Source organism: Trichosurus vulpecula, chromosome 8, assembly GCF_011100635.1.
Source record: "Trichosurus vulpecula isolate mTriVul1 chromosome 8, mTriVul1.pri, whole genome shotgun sequence".
Taxonomy (NCBI): domain Eukaryota; kingdom Metazoa; phylum Chordata; class Mammalia; order Diprotodontia; family Phalangeridae; genus Trichosurus; species Trichosurus vulpecula.
In genome coordinates, this window is record NC_050580.1 from 36,853,511 (window position 1) to 36,872,398 (window position 18,888).

The window sequence follows — 18,888 nt, forward strand, 5'->3', positions numbered from 1 at the left end:
AGAGGGTCATTATGGGAGCAGGTAAATTTAATGGAGGGTTTTATAGATAGTTGAGGCTCAGTGGTTAGATTCTATCAAGAAACTGAAGCAGATTTTTGTCTTATCACCTCAGTTTACAAAAAAGATGATTCACACACCTGAGAGCCTAAGAGGCTATAAAGGGAAGAGCCATGAATTCTGATAGAGTCGGAAGACCTGAGTTCCAGGCCTTTTCTTTATCCTTTAGCAGCTCATGGCCATCCCTGGGCAATTCACAATTTTCTCCTGGAATAGAGATGAGGAAAGTAGTTGGTAATTGTAAAATGCTGTTGTCTAGAGCAAAAACGTGTGTATTTTTTGTCTGATTACACTCATTTAGTACAGACAGATCCATCATGGCCTACTCTAAACTTGTCTTGAAGATTAAGAAGAATTTGCCGGGTTGCAACTTAGGGACATTTGGTGCCCTCTGAATTTTGTCTTTGACCCCAAGAGCTCAGAATTGCCCTGTATTTAGAAAGATGGCCATAAGAAGACTGCTCCAGGTCTTGGGCAGCCAGCCTTGTCTGTAGCAAAGGAGTGGGTTAAAAGGGTGGATAGAAAGTGACCCTATCTAAGTGTTATCAAGTAGAAACAGTATAACTCCCTGCTGAGCCCCAGGCTGATCTGCAACTTTGAAAAGCGGTTTACTTGGAGTGGCTTTTTTTTTTTACACCCACTTAACAAAACCAAACGAACATTCAGCAAGAAACGAATGGGGGGATTTTTGTTTTGTTTTTCACATTTCTGGTTTAGAGGTAGTCTCCTTAGTTTTTCCTTAGAGTCTCTCCTTTGAACACTCTCTCTCTCTCTCTCTCTCTCTCTCTGTGTTCGTTCCATATTAGATAATTGCTGAGGACACTGTATGCACACACCGCTTGATTCCTGGGATGTTTCTTTTAGTAGAATTAGTGGAGTGGAGGATGACTTGGCAAGTTGTTTTATTGAAAGGGTCTGTTGATGGAGCTCGGGTGTATTATAGACAAAGTTATCCAACTGGCATGAGAAAGGAGAGTGTGGTACGGTAGCATGGATAGAGCTGGCCTTGGAGCTGGGAGATCACTTAACCTCTCTCCGACTCCGTTGTAGAGAAAGTACCAATATGGAAATTGGTAGAGAAAGTGGCTCCCTGGGGAGCTCCATATACTAATTAATATATCTGGTCTGTAGAGAAAACAAATTCTAAAGCAAAAGCAACGCTTTCCTCCAAGTTGCCATTGGGCAAAGCGGGAATAGCATTGACCAAGAAAGTCAGAAGCCTTGGGATCTGGTTCCTGCCCTGTTGCTCCAGGCTCAGGGACTGTGTCATGGGCAGGCTGCCTCTGCTCCTTTATCTGTCAGAGGGAGGAGGGGGCTTTCATTGCATTGATTCCTACCCGTTCTGCCTCACTGTCTAGGGTTGAGCAGCACATCCTAACCATCCTCTTCCCCCATCACACCCAACTTCAGGAGGTAGGGTGCATAGACTGCCAGGCTTAAGGAAACGAAGGGCCCAGTAACTTTTTCTAGTTACTTTAGCCAAAGCAGGGGAGATCTGGGCCTTGAAATTCTGGGACAGAATTGTGAAAAGTAGCTTTTGGAAACAGCTGAGAATTGATGTTGCAGAACCACAGGCCTGTTATATATAGAGTGCTATGGTGCTGGGGGGGGGAAACAGTTAAGCATTTATTAAGCACTTGCTGTGTACCCTGAAAAATGGGGGTACACAGAAAGTCAACATGATGCTTGCCCTTTGGAGTTCACATTCTAATGGGAAGTCAACATGGGCACAAGTATGTTCATACAAGATCTACGTATAGAGTAAATGTAAGGGAATCTTCGAGAGAAATCTTAGTACAGAGGGGTCAGACTCACAGCCAGCAACAATTTGTGATTGTTTTGTGAACCAGAATAAAATGGAACTGGAAATGTTTAACAAAACAAATAAAAAAATACAGTAAAAACAAAATTTGTGGGTTTTCTTTTGTCCACTTATGGAATCTGTTTCTACTTGAATTTGACTCCACTGGTCTAACTGATAATTAGGTGAGAAGTGTTCTGAAGTAGGCCTAAGCTTTGTTACTGAATAGCAAACAGCCTGGGATTCCTGGGCAAGTCCCTTAATCCTGTTTGCCTCAGTTTCCTCATCTGTAAAATGAGCTAGAGAAGGAAATGGCAAAGTATTCCAGCATCTTTGCCAAGAAAACCCCAAATGGGGTCAGGAAGAGTTAGACATGACTGAACCTCCAGAACAAGCACAGGTTCAGGTTGGAGCCGTTAGGATCCTACTCCATGTGAGCTCTCTGCTTTACCATTTCTTCTAATTTGGTGTTGGCCTTGACCTCTGCTTTCTATAAATAGTAGATGATCTGACTTCACAAACTAGTTGATTCTAAAATGATTTCCAGAGTCAAAAACGACTGAAAAATGACTAAGCAAAGAAGAGTTTTCTGAGGTGACTTTCAGTGCTTGCCACACACAGTCAGTCCTCTTTCCAATTCTTTTAGTGAATTATAGTCACTGAGCATCACTGGGAAATCAGGACTTGGATGGCACACAGTAGTTTGAAAGCCACCTACTGTACCAACTGCTAAATATGTTCCTACCCACTGTCCTTCTATTCAATTTTTTGCTCTGCCCATCCCGTTTGTAGTGTCTGTCCAAGACAAGTGTGCTGATGGGCTTACCTTCATGGCCAACCAACTTGCATGTTATAATCTGGACAACATGCATTTTTCCCCCACTTGTTTTTTTCCAGTGTGGGTTGCTAGGTTGATCTCTTTTGAGTGGCTGTTTGTTTCTTGGAGGAGGCTCCAGTGCTTGGTGAAAACAGTATAATGTCCTCACAAAGAGGAGCGTCAGTAGAATCTCATTCTCTACAGGTAACCCTTTATTCATGTGAACCTGGCATGTGACGTCTTCCATATCAATGACAGACAACTTTGGGAAAATGTCTCACTGATTTATGCTCACTGTTAGTAAGAGGCTCATTGAACAAAGTTCAGTGACTGCTTTTATCAAGAATCTTGAAGCATATTCATGGCAAAGATCTTATAAGAAGAAGCCATGGAAGGTTACAAATTTTACTGAAGCAAATGCTCATTTGAAATCATCAAACAACAAATGCAGCAGGGTCTTATATTCTCTCTAAGTTGTGTGACTGTGAAGATGTGGTCAGCAATAGAAAAGCTTCTGAAAACCTCATTTTCTTCTCATTTTTCCCCCTAAGGATGTCCTGAATACCCCTTTTTCTTTTCGGTAGAGATGGAGGGGGCTGAGAGCAGGGGAACTGCAGGTGTAGAATTTGGTGTACCTACTGTCAAATGGCATTCCTGCGTAAATTACCTTTGCTTAAATGCTTTTCTCCGTTTCAAGGCAAGATTCGATAGCAAGGTCTCAGTGGGAGGTTTTAAGGGGAAAGACTGTCATAGAAACAGGCAATGATAAAGCCTTTTCTTGAGAGGATGGCCTTAATTCTTGGGTTGACTTATTGTCCATTCTCATCAAGATTTCTTTGAGATGAGAAAACAGGCACACTGATGGGTCCTTACTGATGTTTCTTCAATTGTCTTTTTTTTTAAAGTTCAACAAACATTAAGTACCAGCTATAGGTACTGAGGACATAAAGACTGAGAAAAAGACAATCCCTGACCTCAAGGACTTTACATTATCCAAAGAAATGTGCATTCTCCTGGGATGAACGATATCATGGTTTTGGTAGTAAGGTTGTACATTGTGTGCCCCTGTCCATTTTTTTTGTTTTTGTTTTTGAGGCAATCAGGGTTAATTTGTGTGCCCAGGGTCCCTTAGCTGGTAAGTGTCTGAGACTGGATTTGAACTCAGGTCCTCCTGACTCCAGGTTTTATTCTTTTCCTCCTTTCAATTCTTCTGGAATCCTCCCACCCTGGTTCTTTAAAATTGACCCAAGTGCCTTTAAAATCACATTGCGTCCAGGAGAATTCAGTCTGTTATTTGGTCAGGCCCCGCTGGACTCCCAGATTCCCCCACGTAGAGGGGTGGTGGAGCTCAGGTGTGTTAGTTCTGCTTGCCTTTGTGATTAGCCTTTCTGCTTGTAGAAGTATTCAGGGCAGCTAGGTCACACAGTAGATAGAACACAAGGCGTGGAGTTAGGAAGTCTTGAGTTCAGCTCCAGCCTCAGAGTCTTAATAGCTGAGTGACCCTGTTTGCCTCAGTTTCCTCATTTGTAAAATGACCTGGAGAAGGAAATGGCAAACCAGTCCAGTATCTTTGCCAAGAAAACCCCAGATGGGATCACTGAGAGTCAAACACCACTGAACAACAACAAAGAAATGCTAATGATTGTTTCCATCCCCTCGGTTTTTATTGTCCTTCCACTTTGGTCTACAGATTCTCCTAGGGTGATGTTGGGTTTCACACCAACTGTCTTCTAGGTTCAGTTTCCCCCCTAGTACTCTGCTTCTTAGACAAGCAGTCAGTACTCCTTATAATCCTCAGTTGTCCTCCTTCATGCCACTACACATGAGCTTGATTTGAAACCAGTATTGTCCTCAGCTCACCCATCTCTGCTTGCAGGGAAATGGTGTTTGTTGACCGGGGAGGTATTTGGGGACTCCTCATTGTGGCACTTGTTATTTATTTCATAAATAATAATAATTGGACTTAGTGTCTTTATTTTTATTTGTTAACCATCTTGTTTAAATAGATCAGGTGGAACTGTTAGGATTAGGGTAATATGCAGTGCCCTCTCATATTGATCATTTGAAGGGTGGCTGATGTGACTGTACAGACAGTCGGTTCTGAAATGATTCCCATGTCAGTAAACAGTTATTTTCTGTCCTCTACAATAGAGTTGGTTTTCATTTTTTATTGACGTTTTGTGCTGGCCACATCCACTGCCTTCCGACTCTTTCCTCTGATCCTTCATGGAGTATTTTTATCAGATCACTGAGTACTTTTATTAACCTTTGGCCCTTTTTTTTTTTTTTTGGGTGTTTGTTTCTTAATTCCAAGCAATGATTTCTTTCTTTCTTTTATAAACTGTGTATGTCATCTTTTCCCCCAGCCTATTTCATTCACTGCCATGGCCACAGAATTCATCACCCAGTAGCCACCTTCTGGTCATGGGGCTTTTCATCAATCAGTCAACAAACATTTATTAAGCACTTAGTATGTTCCAGGCTGCACTGGGCTAGGGATGGTGGTTCCTTAGTACATCTCCAGGGTCTTACTGGAAGCCTGTAGAACTTTGCCAGGACCCCCAGATCTTGCCTCTTGCTGACATGACTGTCCAGAGCCTCGGGTCAGAGATAAATGAGTAAAGGCTTGACATATCAGAGGCCGTAGGATGACCAAACTTGTACAGTGAAAGAGTGTGGTTGTCAAAGAGGCCTTCAGAGCTGAAAAGGACCTGGGAGGACATCTGGGCCAATTTATTTTGCAGATAGGGAGACCGAGGCTCTGGAGTAGATGGGGAATGAGTCTTGCCCAGGCTCACAGAGATAATGGTGTGAGACAGGGGCCTAGGTGAACTGTATCCAGATTCCAGCTCTGCCCTGACCTGTATGACCTTGAACAAATCCCTTTCCCACTATGGGCTGCCATTTCCACTTCCAAAAGGAGGGGGTTGAATGAGACAACCTCCAAGGGCCCTTTTCAGTTCTCCTATTATATTCCTACAGTCCTGACTCCAGATTCTGAGCAGCGCAAGGATGCGATCAGAGCTGGGTTTTAAGAAGGTGAATCTTGAGGCTGGTTCTGGAATATTAGAGCAGGGCTTCTTATCCTGGATTCCATGGACCTTCAAAGGACCAGTGACTAGGTTGTCTTCACTCGATTGGAGCTGCACCACTGGCAAGTTCCTTGACTTCCAACGAGAGAGAAGGAGGACACTGAGCTGGACCACTGCAAGTCGATGTGGGACTTCAGGAAGGGAAGAGCTCTGAGGCACAGTCACTGGCCATGGTGGAAGCCTCTCAAAACCCGGGTCTGACAGTGACAGGGGAAGTCAGCTGCTTCCCAGCACTCCATCCTTATGACATCACATCCTTATTAGCTGCTTACTATGTGCTCAGCTCCATACGAAGAACCATGTCATCAATGAGGCAAAAAAAGTAGCATCAGGAGGCATCTCTGCAGTGTTTAAATCAGAGGCACTTAGAAGCGATGGGGTGCACTGGTGAAGCATGCATGTGGTATCAGAAGACCCTGGCTAGAATCTTAGCTATTTTCTGCCTCTGTCACCTTGGACCTGTCCCTTTCCCACTCAAGGTTTTAGTACTGTAAAATGATTTGGTTGGGCTGGATCAGCTCCAAAGTCATCTCAATCTATGATCTCGACTTTAAATATTTAGGCGAAAGGGAAAAGCAAGGAAGACCAAGAAAAGTTGAGTGCAGCAGGTAGCATTTTGAATAATTCAACAAACATCGTATTGCCTTGCAACCCCAGATCCTCCCTGTTCTTTGTCTTCACCATGACCCACAGCCTTTGACACTGTCTGCCATGTTCTTCTTGGTAGTCCCTCCTCTCTAGATTTTCGTGATGCGGATCTCTCCTGCTTCTCGTACTGCTCTGACGGCTCTTTCTCGAAAGCCTCCTTTGCTGAATCTTCATCCAGATCACACATCCTCTCCGTGAGTGTCCCTTGGGCTTTTGTCTTGGACCCTCTTCTACCTCTGTAGCATTTCATGTGGTCTTGGATTTAACTATCATCTCTCCACTGGTGATTATCCAACCTTAACCTCTCTGTTGACCTCCAGGCTCGCTTCTCCACTTGGATATCTCAAATTGAATGCCCTGTAGGTATCTTAAAATTAGCATGTTGTCCTTGCCCCCCAAATCTCCCTTCTTCTTAGCTTCCCAATTACTGTCAAGGTGCCACCCTTCTAGTGACCCTGTCTCAACCTCTCATTCTCTACTCATACCCTCCCCTCCATATCCAGTCATTTGCCAAATCTTGTCATTGGGCGTTAACTTTAACGTCTTTTGCATACACCCACTGCTCTTCTCTGCCCTGTCACCAGCCCCTCATCAGATCATACCTAGACCATTGCAGTAACCTGCTGCTGGGTCTGCTTACCACAAGGCTTTCTCCAGGGCAGCCCATCCTCCACTCAGCTGCCATATTGGTCTTTTGAAAGCACAGGTCTCATCATGTCAAGCCCCCACCCCAAACCTCCTGCTTTCAGTAAACTCCACTGGCCCCTGTCACCTTGAGGATAAAACATCATCCTGTTTGGAATTCAGAACCCTTTATAACATGATTCCTGCACCACCACACCCATCTCTCCAGTCATTTTACACCGTAGTCACCCCTATGTACTCGGCACTCCAAGGACAGTGACCTGGGTATTCTTCACACTCCTGACTTTGGGTGTTTCCTTAGGCTGTCCCCCATGCTTTCCTCCTGGCTTCCCTGGCTTCTTTCCAAGGCCAGTTAAAACCTCATCTTCAACAGAAGCCTTTCCTGATTCCCATTAACACTAATGCTTTCCCTCTGTTGATCATTTCCCATTTACCCAGTCTGTAACTTGTTCGTACATAGCGCTTTGCCTGTTGTCTTCCCTATTAGTCTGTTAGCCCCTCGAGGACAGGGATTGTCTTTGCTTTTCTTTGTATCCCCAGTGCTTAGCACAGTTCTTGGACCATAGTAGGCACTTAATAAATGCTTATTGACTGACTGACCTACTCTGTAAAGGGCACTCTTCTGAGTGCCAGGGAATACAAAGATAGACATAAAACAGTCCCTACCTTTTGCATACCTCATAATCTACTTTTTGTACCACCGTGAAGAAAGGACTTTTACGAAAACAAGGTAAGCTGGTGATTTAGAGCTGGCAGGAACCTTGGTGGTCATCTAATCCAGGGATGTCCCACATGTGGCCAGTAGCCCATAACACTCCTGAGTGTGGCCTGACCAAGATTAAGATATAATTGGGAACCATAATAAATATAAATATAATGAAATATAGTTAGCATCACATTTTAGAGCTAAGTCCTGTTGCAGCCCCCAGGGATCCTGGTTTAATGGCTGCCATTTCTATTTGGGTTTGACACGCTGCTCTAATTCACCCCCTCCAGCCACCCCTCCACCCTACCTTCTACACAGAAGAGTCCAGTGCATGAAGATGCGTGGTGCAACCAGCAAGCTAGCAGTAATAGTAATAGTAAAAGTGGTAGTAATGATAGCTGGCATTCACAGGGTACTTTAAGGTTTGTGAAGTGCCATACTACATTATGTCAGTTGGTCCTCACAACACCCTAGGGAGGGAAGGGCTCTTATTATCCCTAGATGAAGAAGCAAGTTTCTCCAGAGAGGTGGAGTGACTTGCCCAGAGGCACAAAGTGTCTGAGCCAGGACTTAAACTCAGTCCTTCCTGACTCCAAGTGCAGGGATGGTCCTTGCTCCGCCGGCTGCTTGGTGGTAACCGGGAGTCTTCACTGGCGGTCACTCCCAGAGCTGGAGGATGATAAAAGTGGCTCTGCTTTGAGTGATAATGCTAACACTCATGGAGAGTGCAAAATTGCCTTGGGAATTATCAAAGTAAGGTTAATGATCATATATCTTTAATTTCAAGAGCCTTTTTTAGATCCCTAATTCTTTGGAAATTGGAAATCTATGGATGATATACAAGAAAGTGGCCAGAAACCTTATTTAATCTCTGTTCCATCAGCCAGCACTTTTTAAGTGCCTACTGTGTACTAAGCTTTGTGTTAGGGATGTCAAAACAAAAATGAGGTAGCCCCTGCCCTAGAGGAATTAGCAAGCTATTGGGGAGACCCCCCCCCCAACACACACACACATGCACTCGTGTTACAAATTAATTGTAGAGTTTGGGAGTACCAGACTGCCCTTGGTGCCCAGCATAGTGACTGCGTATGCTATATGCATAAGAGATGGTTTTTGAATGAACAGATTCAGTAGCCAGAATATCAGATTAACTAGAACTCTGTAAAGAGCCTTGGATTTGGAGACAGAGGCCATTAATTGTAATTCTTGGAGTTACTGACCTCAGGCTGTCACTGTCCCCCTTTTGGGATCCTACTAGATGAACTTGGAGGTCCCATGAAGAGCACCTTTCTAGCCGTGTCCTCGTAACTAACCTTGAACCTGGGAGCTCCAGGATCTACAGGCCGCTGGGCTAAGGGGAATGGAATAATCCATAAGAATGCCTGTGATTTACTCTCCCCAGCTTGCCTCCTTTGCTAGCTTGCTCCATGCCTTCCATCCTTCCTTTGCACTCCATAAGGCCATTTAAAAAGCAATAAGCCTTTCTTTTTGTCTCTTCTCTCCAGGGCAGTTCTCCTCCCTGTTTTGTGTCAATTTGAATTATAAAATCACCATCATGATGAAATGGCTTCCTTTGGCCCTATAAAATTGGTGATTGTGTCAGTATCATGACCCCAGTGGTTGAGGCCAAGGAGTGTTAAAACCTCATCACTCCTGCAGAATGGGGTTGTTTTAGCTGCTATTTCCCAAGGCTCCTTTGGTTGCTAGAGTAACGGTCAACACTGGCAAGCTCTAGAGTGAAGCCAGTTTGGGGAAGCCTGGGACTCCTGCAGCCGCAGATACAGCACCCTTTAAAATGGCAGTAACTCTCTTGTCCAGGCTTGTCTGTGGGCTGCCACTGACCCAACCTCCATGAGGGTCCTGGAGAGTGGGGGTAGGGAAGAGAAGAGGCATACTCTGGACAAGGGAAGTCCACTAGGCTCCCACAGGCAGGGATGGGAGAGGGTGGGACCACTTCCCCACCTCGGTTAATTAGCTGAGTCACGTGTTCAGCTACAGGCAGATTGCTCCTTGACAACAGAGACAAATGAAGGTAAACAGAGACCCACCAGCCTGTGTGAAGTATCTGAGGGCCCTCCTCTCACACAGAGAGTGGCCTGTGTTCTTTCCTGCAGGAGAAGGTGAGCGAGTGGCTTCCCAAAATTCTTTTGCTCTTTCTGTTCTGTGACTAGAGAGTTAGAGACCCCTCCAACCTTAGGGCTGGAAGAAATCTGAGATATGCCCTACCTGTAGTACAAGTCCCTGATTCTTGTATTAGGAGGGCAAAGTTTATAATTTCAAAGAGGATCATATATATGTCTGAAAGGTTCGGAACCGCCGGATATAAGAAACTCTCAAAGTAGAAGGCAGAAGAATCAAAGCATATATTTAGGCTCCACAGTAACCAACCCATGAACCAGCATCCCCATTTTGATATATTGATCAAAAACTTCCAGGCCCAAAAAGTCCGCCTCACAAGAGTAACCAAGAGGCCACAGAGAAGCATGATGGTGTAAAGCAAATTCATATACATGCTTCCCCTCTAGGGTAAAAAGATTACCCACTGGCCTCAAGTCCTTGTTCAGCTTCCTCACGTAGGTCAGCTCTGCTACCGGCAGCTCCTGCTTCATCTTTGCCTGTGGCTGTGGCTGTGGCAGCCTCTGGCTCCGACGGAAGCTGTTTTTAACCATCCGGCTTCTGCGGGGGTATAAGGTACCCCGGGGAAAGCACAGGTTCTTTCGATCAGCTTAAGCAAGGGAAGCAAGGTGAAGGGGCCGACAAGCTTACTCCAGTCCAACATACAAACAGCATTCAGTTCAGGGGAAAAAGCCAAACTAGTCAAGGGCACTTGTTGACTAAGCGCTAAGGAGCCCATTTTTGGTTACCAACACAGAGGAGGAAACCGGAAGAAGAGACACTGCTCATTCAGGGGGTCACACGGGCAGGGGCTGGTCAAGAAGGTACTGGAAGCCTGGTCTCCAGACTCGCAGTCTAAGACTTACACGTACCTGTATCATGTTGTACAGTGATAGTTCAATAGCCAATATGTCAATGAAAAGGGGGAAGTCGCCAACCAAGAGAGTGTCAGTTACGTGGTACCTGCTATTTAATAAATCTGATTATAGTAATTTAATAAATGTCTGATTTTACAATTAAGTGTCTGTTTATTATACCAGGTCCTACCCTAGGTGGTGATATGCAGTCACCCTAATACACAACAATATTAATTTAGTAAAATGAATTGAGCCAAGGCTGTATAAAGATGCAGAATTTGATCCTTGCTTTCAAGGAGGGCATTTCTTCTTGAGGAAGGTGGAAGTGTAACTGACCTTCATTCACTGGGTTTAATCATAGTGATAAAATGGCTTCTTTTGGCTCTTTTCTCATAATGATCTTGTGTAGTCAGGTAGTGAGAGTAGTGTTAGCCCCATTTCACAGGTAAGAAAATAGGCAAAGGGATTTGCTCATGATCCCAAAGCTAGTAAGAATGAGAGTTGGAACCCAAAGACAAGTCTTCTGCATCCCAGGACCAGGGCTTAGAAGGCCCCAGTCATGGGGTCAGGGTTAGAGTGAGAAGTAGCCCACTGAGAGGCTGTCTAGTCCAAATTCTTTGTGGAAAGGAAACAGGCTCAGAGAAGTGAAGGGATTTGTCCAAGGTCACACACAGAGAGAGAGAGGCAGAAGCAGGTTTTGAACCTAGATACTCTACCCCCATTTTTTTCTGGCTGCCCCCTGGCTGAAATGTTCTCTCTCTTCATCACCTCCCAGCTTCCTTGGCTTTCCTCAAGCATCAGCTAAAAATCTCACTTCCCCAGGAAGCCTTTCCTGATGCCCTTTAATGCTGGTGCCTGCTGACTGTCATGGTCTCCAATTTACCATGTCTGTTTTATAGTTTGTTTGTATGTAACTTTTTGTTTGCATGCCTTCCTCTCCCCCTTCCCCAATGAGACTGTGAGCTCCTGGAGAGCATGAGCTGTTTTTATTTTATTTTTGTTTGTAGTCACCTTTTTATTTTGTCACTTAAAGATAATCTGGATGTAGCCTACATCCCCAGATTTATTTTATTTTTTCTTAATAGTATTTTATTTCCCCCCAATTACATGTAAAGATAATTTTCAACATTCATTTTTGTAAGATTTTGAATTCCAAATTTTTCTCTCTTCCTCCACTTCCCCCCCAAAGACAGCATGCAATCTGATATAGACTATACATGTACAACCATGTTAATCGTATTTCCACATTAGTCACATTGTGGAGGAAGAATCAGAACAAAAGGTTTGAAAAGCCACGAGAAAGAAAAAACAAAAAAACTTGAAAATAATATGCTTCGATCTACGTTCAGACTCCATAGTTCTTTCTCTGGGTGTGGTTAACATTTTCCATCATGAGTCTTTTGGAAGTGTCTTGGATCATCGTATTGCTGAGAAGAGCTAAGTCTATCATAGTTAATCACTGCACAATGTTGTTGCTGTATGAAATGTTCTCCTGGTTCTGCTCATTACACTCAGCATCAGTTCATGTATTTCCAGGTTCTTCTGAAATCCACTAGGCAGAGACTGTCTTTTGCCATCCTTTATATCCCTGGTTCTTAGCACAGTTCCTGACACATAGTAGGTGCTTAATAAATGTTTCTCTGCTGTTTCTTGACAATTGACTCTTTTCAAAACTCTTCTGACTCCCTATTACCCCAAAATAAACTATAAGTTTCCCAGCCTGGCCCGAAAGGCTTTTGACAAGCTGCCTTCAGGGTACTTTTCCAGTCTTATTTCATGTTATTTCGATTTGTGCACTCTCCAATTTGGCCAAAGTGAACTTAAGAAGCTGTTGGCTGAACAGAACAACCCGTCTCTGGCCTCTGTCCATTTGTGGTGGCTAAGCTAGGATTTGAACCCAGGCCCATGTTTCTCCCTCTAGTGACACTGACCTCTCTGCTGTTCCTTGCAGGAGAAATTCTTCTCCACCTTTGGAATATACTCCCTTTTTAGTTTTGCCTCTAAATCCTTGCCTTTCTTCAAGGGCTCTCTCTTTCAGGAATGCTTTCCTGATTTCCCCGGCTCCCCCGTGTTATTGCTCTCTCTTTCCTCAGATGGCCATGGGTTTACTGATCTATGAGATGTTTCTCCACCTCCCTCCTGCCAGTAAGATACATGCTTATGGAGGGGCCGGAGGGACGATTTTGTGTTGGATTCCCAGCACCACGCACAATGCCTGGCACACAGAACTAGGGCCTTAGTGGGTGGGAACTAAATCATATTTTTAGTGCTTCACGCTGCCACGCAAGGCATTTCTATTATATTTGTTTCCTCAGTGCTTCGTACGTAGTAAATTCTAATAAGTATTTTTGTTCATTTATTCAATATAATAAATCCTACAAGAGGAGTAGAAATTAAAGACCTCAATTAGGAGGGGGAAGAAGAGAGGGAGAGAGAGGGGGGAGAGAGAAGGAAAGAAGGGAAAGGAGAAGGAGGGAAGGATAGAAGAAGGGAGAAAGGGGGAGAAGAGGGAGGAAGGAGAGAGAGAGCAAGAAGGAAGGAGGGAGAGGAGGACAGGGAAAGTGAAGGGCAAGAGAGAGGGAGAAAGGAGAGAGGGAAAAGGAGGCGAAGGGGAAAAGAGGGAGGGAAGTACAGAAGAAGGGAGAGAGGGGGAGGAGAGGGAGGAAGGAGAGATGGAAAGGGAGGAGAAGGGGAAAAGAGGGAGGGAAGGACAGAAGAAGGGAGAGGGGGAAGAGAGGGAAAGGAGAGGGAGGGAGAGTGAAAGAGAGAAAGGAGAGAGGAGAGGGAGGAGGAGTGGAAAAGAGGGAGGGAAGTACAGAAGAAGGGAGAGAGGGGGAGAAGAGGGAGGAAGGAGAGAGGGAGCAAGAAGGAAAGAGGGAGAGGAGGATGGGGAAAGTGAAGGGCAAGAGAGAGGGAGAAAGGAGAGAGGGAAAGAGAGGAGAAGGGGAAAAGAGGGAGGGAAGGACAGAAGAAGGGGGAGGGGGAAGAGACAGAGGGAAAGGAGAGGGAGAGAGAAGGAAGGAGGGAAAGGGAAAGAGAGGGAGAAAAGGACAGGGAAAGGGGAGGGAGAAAGAGGAGAAGGAGGGAGAAAGAGAAAGAGTCAGGGAGGAAAAGAGAGGGGGAAGAAAGGGAGGAAGAGACAATATGAGAATACTCTCAGCTGGCTGGATTGATGTAGGTTTCATGTCAGTCCAAGGTTGCCAATTGAGGGATTGCAGTAGGCAGAACTGGAAAGAAAGTCAGGAAGCAGGAGTAATTTGAGCAAAAGACCAAGGAGGAATGAAGTGTAGCAGCAGCTGAGGGGGGCTCATCAAACCCCTGAAAGGTAGACTGAGGGCAGATCATGGTGGGCCTTGAATGCCATGAGAAGGAGCTTTATTCATCGGGCAAAGGGGAGCCCCTGAAGTTTTCTAACAGGAATGTGACTTTCCTGCCCTGTGCATCAGGAAGTGATCTGTAGAAGGGCCTGACAAGTGAGACCCGCAGCCAGGAAGAGGCACTTAGAATGGGGCCAGATGTAATACCCTGAAGCAGAGGGAGTGATAGGAGAGGGGACAGATATTTGAGACTTTAGGATCCCTGTGCCCAGCACAGTGTCTGACACACAGTATACTGCATTTAATAAGGACTCAACTTATTTATTGATTAGTTGGTTGTAGGACTGACAAGACTTGGTGATTGTTGGTTGTGGAGAGATAGGAAAATTCCAAAGACAATCTTGGTTTCTACCCTGAGTACTTGGCAGAATGGTGTTACCGTAAAGAGAAGTACAGATTCAAAACCAAACCAAACCAAACCAAAGAGGGATTGGTCTGGAGGAAGGGGTGTGTATGATGAGTTTGTTTTGGAGAAGTCTGAGGTACTGGTGGAGATGTTTGATAGATGCACAAAAACTTGCTTATGAGCAAGTCCAGATTAGAGAGAGGTATCTAGGGGACCCAGGGAGGATCCAGGGACAGAAGAAGGGCAGTCAGAGGCTGGTGGGCCAGTAGGAACTAAAGGGAGGAGGAAATGTCGAGAAGCTCTGAAGGTGGGCATAGCATCAGATGGTGCAGAAATACTGGAGAATGAGGACTCAGAAAAAGGCCTTGGGTTTGGCAAAGATCACCATTGGTCACTTTTGAGAAAAACGTCACTAGGTTATGCCATAGTTCAGAAGTCAGTGGACAGTGAGAAAGTGGATATAGCCAGTATAGATCGGTGTTTGGAGATTTACACCACACTGTAAAAAATGGTCATCCCCTCATTTCTGCACACCGTGAGGTGGGCTCTAGCCCTTCTGTCACTCTGTCTCTTAGGTGAGTATTTAAACTCTGGCTTCCATTTTTCTCCTTCAGGAAAAGGAAAAGTTTGGGCTAGATGATTCTTTAAATAACCAAACAAATAAACCTGTTTTCCAAAAAATAAATATTCATTTCCTATCCTTTCTACCTCCTCCTCATTAGAAAAAAATAAAAAAATATTCTTGTAAACATGCATTTTCAAGCAAAAAAAAAAAAATCCCCGAATTGGCCATGTCCAAAAATGTGTCTCACTTTCTACTCTGAGTCCCTCACCTCTTCTAGGAGGAAGGTAACAAGCCTCATGATTAGTTCTTTGGAATCATGGCTGCTCACTGTGTCAGTCAGAGGACTTAGGCCTTTCAGAGTTGTTTTTCTTTACAGTATTGTTATGATATAAATTCTTCTCCTGGTTGCCTACACTTGGCAACAGTTCATACAAGTTTTGCTAGGTTTCTCTGAGATCATCACTTTCATTGTTCCTTATGACCCAGTAGTATTCCATCCCACTCACATTCCAGGAGTTGTTTAGCCTTTCCCCAATTGACAGGCATCCCCTTGGCTTCCAGTTCTTTGCTACTACAAAAAGCTGCTTTCACCCTTTTTTTCATCTCTTTGGTGTATAGACCTAATAGGATTATGCTGGGTCAGAGGATGTGCACAGCTTAGTGACTTTGGGAACAAAGTTTCAAATTTTTTTTTTCAAAGTAACTGTACCAATTCCCAGTTCCACCAACAGTCTATCAATACGCTTGTTTTAATGAAGCCCCTCCAATATTAATCACTTTTGTCATCTTTGCCAATCTGATGGGCATGAAGTGAAACCTCAGCATTATTTTAATTTGTTTTTCTCTTTAATAGTAATATGGAACATTTTTATGTGGTTGCTTGCTGATAGCTTGGCTCACTTCTTTTGGAAATTTCTTCCTCATGTCCTTTGACCATTTATCAATTGAGGAATAGTTCTTAGTCTTATAAATTTGAATCAAACCATTATATAGCTTGGAAATGAAACCTTTTTTTTTTAAGGAGAATCTTGATGCAACTAAATTCTTTATAGCTCTAAAACCCTATATCTATCCTGATCCATGTGCATGGTCTACTTAAAGCAAGAATGCTGGATTTTAGAATTAGAGGACCTGGGTTTGAATCCTGGCTCTGTCACTTACTAGCCATGTGACCAGGGGCACGACATTTCCCTGCTGTGGGCCTCAGTTTCCTTCCCCTGTAAAATGAGAGCGTTGGACTAGATGACCTCATCTCCTTTCCTCTGCTTCTTGGAATCTTCAAATAAAACCTCATGCACCCCCTCTTATGTGAGGCCTTGCCTGACACCCCTCCCCACCACCAGTCACTTAGAGCCCTCCCCTCAAAACTTACCCTGGGCTTATTTTGTCAATTCTTATATATGTATGGATGTGTATGTGTATATATGTGTATATGTGTGTATATGTGTGTATGTATGTATATATGTATGTGTGTATATGTGTATGTGTATATATATGTATGTGTATATCTATATATATGTTGGCTGCCTTGTAGAGCGTAAGCTCCTTGAGGACCAGAACTGTTAAATTTTTGTCTTTGTACTCCCAATGTCTACTACAGTGCCTAGCACATAGTAGGTACTTAAGAAATACTTGTTGGTTGATGGGTCGATCCACTTATGAGGTTCTTTCCATCTCTCAGGTCATGATTCCATGATCTTTCATAAATTTTTGGTGATTCTGATTTGTCCCTAATTCCCTTTGGTATTCCCATCTCTTATGAGGTGTGACTGCATATGTGGTCACAAGTTATCTCTCTACAAACATGAAGGGGAGAGCAACTAGTTTTATTGAAAACTTTGAGGTAAATTTTCAATAACTAAACAGCACTTGTCGGTGCTTTCACTTAATGTGTTTTTGTCTCCTGGGAATTTTTAAGATAATCAATTTGTCTGTGAAAGATTGCTCCAAGATCTTGCTATTACCACTTGGAAGCTGGTCCTTCTCCAGCTTTGAATTAGTGATTAATTTATCATAAATACTTAATCGTGTTTATTCAGGCCATCTAGATCTGAACTATTAAATGACAGGTGTGATGGTGTAGCAGCAGCTGGTGTAGCTGTCCACTGGGGGAATGGAGAAGGACAGGGAGGGAAGAATGTAGCTGCCACTGAAATCCTTAAGTTAAAAGCTACCACCATTGGAAAAATCCCTGGATCCCCCTTACACAAGGGGAGGAGAGGCTAGCCGTGAACTTGAGTGTGTGCTCTTAATAACCCTCCATCTAGTGCCAACTCTCCTCCTTCCTCCCTTTGCATATCTCCCCTTCTCTCTGCTCCCTCCCTCTCAGCTGCTGCCCTGGTGCAGGCCCCCATCCCTTCTTCTGAGATGATTGCAAGAAACTGGGAGGTCTTTCTGCCTCCAGTCTTTCCCCTCTTCTGTCTATCCTCCACTCAGATGCCAGAGTGATCTTTCTGAAGCACAGGTCTGTCATTCTATGGCTCCCTTTAAGATCAACTAGAAAATGCTCTCTTTGGTGCCTAAAGCCCTTCACAATATGGGCCTCCCTCTCTTTCCAATCTTCTTGCACCTTATTTCCCAGCAGGCACTCTGCAATCTGGCCTCTTGGCTGTTCCTCACACATGGCCTCCACTTCCTGATTCTGTGATTTTTCATTGGCTGATCCCGTGCGTGGTTGGCTCTCTTCTCTCTCTCTCTCTCTGTCTCTCTCTCTCTCTGTCTCTTCCTCTCTCTGTCTCTCTTTGTGTCTCTCTGTCTCTGTCTTTCTATCTCTCTCTGTCTCCCTCTCCATCCCTCTCTCTGACTCTGTCTCTCTCTCTGTCTCTGTCTGCCTGCCTGTCTGTCTCTGTGTCTCTCTCTCTGTCTCTCTGTGTGTGTCTGTCTCTTCCTCTCTCTGTCTCTCTGTCTCTGTCTCTCTCTCTCTCTCTCTCTCTCTCTCTCTTTCTCTCTCTTTCTCTCCTCCCTGGCTCTCCTGACTTCCTTCAGGTCCCAGCTAAAACCCAGCCTTCTGCAGGAAGCCTCTCCTAGTTCCTCTTAATGCTAACACCTTACCCCAGAGATTTCCTCCCGTCTGCCCAGTGTATATGGGTTATCCCCTGTTAAAACGTAAGCTTCTTCAGGGCAGGCCTTGCCTTTCCCAGCACTTGGCCTGGCACACAGTAGGTGCATTATACATAAATGCTTGCTGAGTGACTGAATGATGAATAACTGAGGTGGATTTAATATTTTACAATGTGCAGGTGGTATCCTCCTCATTTTACAGATGAAGAAACCGAGCATCAGCCAGGTGACACGGCTTGTCCATGGTCACCTAACAAATGAATGTGAAAGGTGGCTTTGGACTTCGATTTTCCTGACTCGAAGTCTAATACACCATCCACGGCCCCATGATGCTAATTAGCATAGTGTATCGTCAGTGCCAAGACCCCAGGAGGTCTCCCCTTATTTAAATCCTGATACACAATGGAGGTGGTACAGTGGATAGAGCATAGGACTTGGAATCTGGAGGACCTAAGTTCAAATTCTGTCTTGGAGGCTAGCTGTGTGACCTTGGGCAAGTCATTTAACCTTGGTCTGCCTCAGTTTTCTTATCTATAAAATAATACCAGCACTTCCCTCCCAGAGTTGTGGTGGAACCAAAAGGAGATAATGTTTGTAAAAGTCTCTGCAAACTCAAAGTGCCATGGAAATATTATTTATTAGTATTATTAGAAGAGAGGCAACATGAGGGTAGTGGATAGAGTTCTAGGCTTAGAATCAAAAAGATCTGGGTTTGAATCCTGCCTCCAAGACTTAGAGCTGTGTGACCCTGAGCAAGTCATTCAACTTCTCTAAGAGGCCTTGGTGAATTGGATTTCTGTGC

General features: G+C 44.4%; 1 protein-coding gene across 1 annotated transcript in view; it reads left to right on the plus strand.

The window, feature by feature from the left end:
* Nucleotides 1–6,517: 6,517 nt before the first annotated feature.
* ACSBG1 (acyl-CoA synthetase bubblegum family member 1) overlaps nt 6,518–18,888 on the plus strand; it is a 127,378-nt gene continuing 115,007 nt past the window's right edge. The window contains exon 1 of the mRNA XM_036736471.1: nt 6,518–6,609. Within this exon, the coding sequence (XP_036592366.1) occupies nt 6,518–6,609 (92 nt within the window). The remainder of the gene's footprint in view (nt 6,610–18,888) is intronic.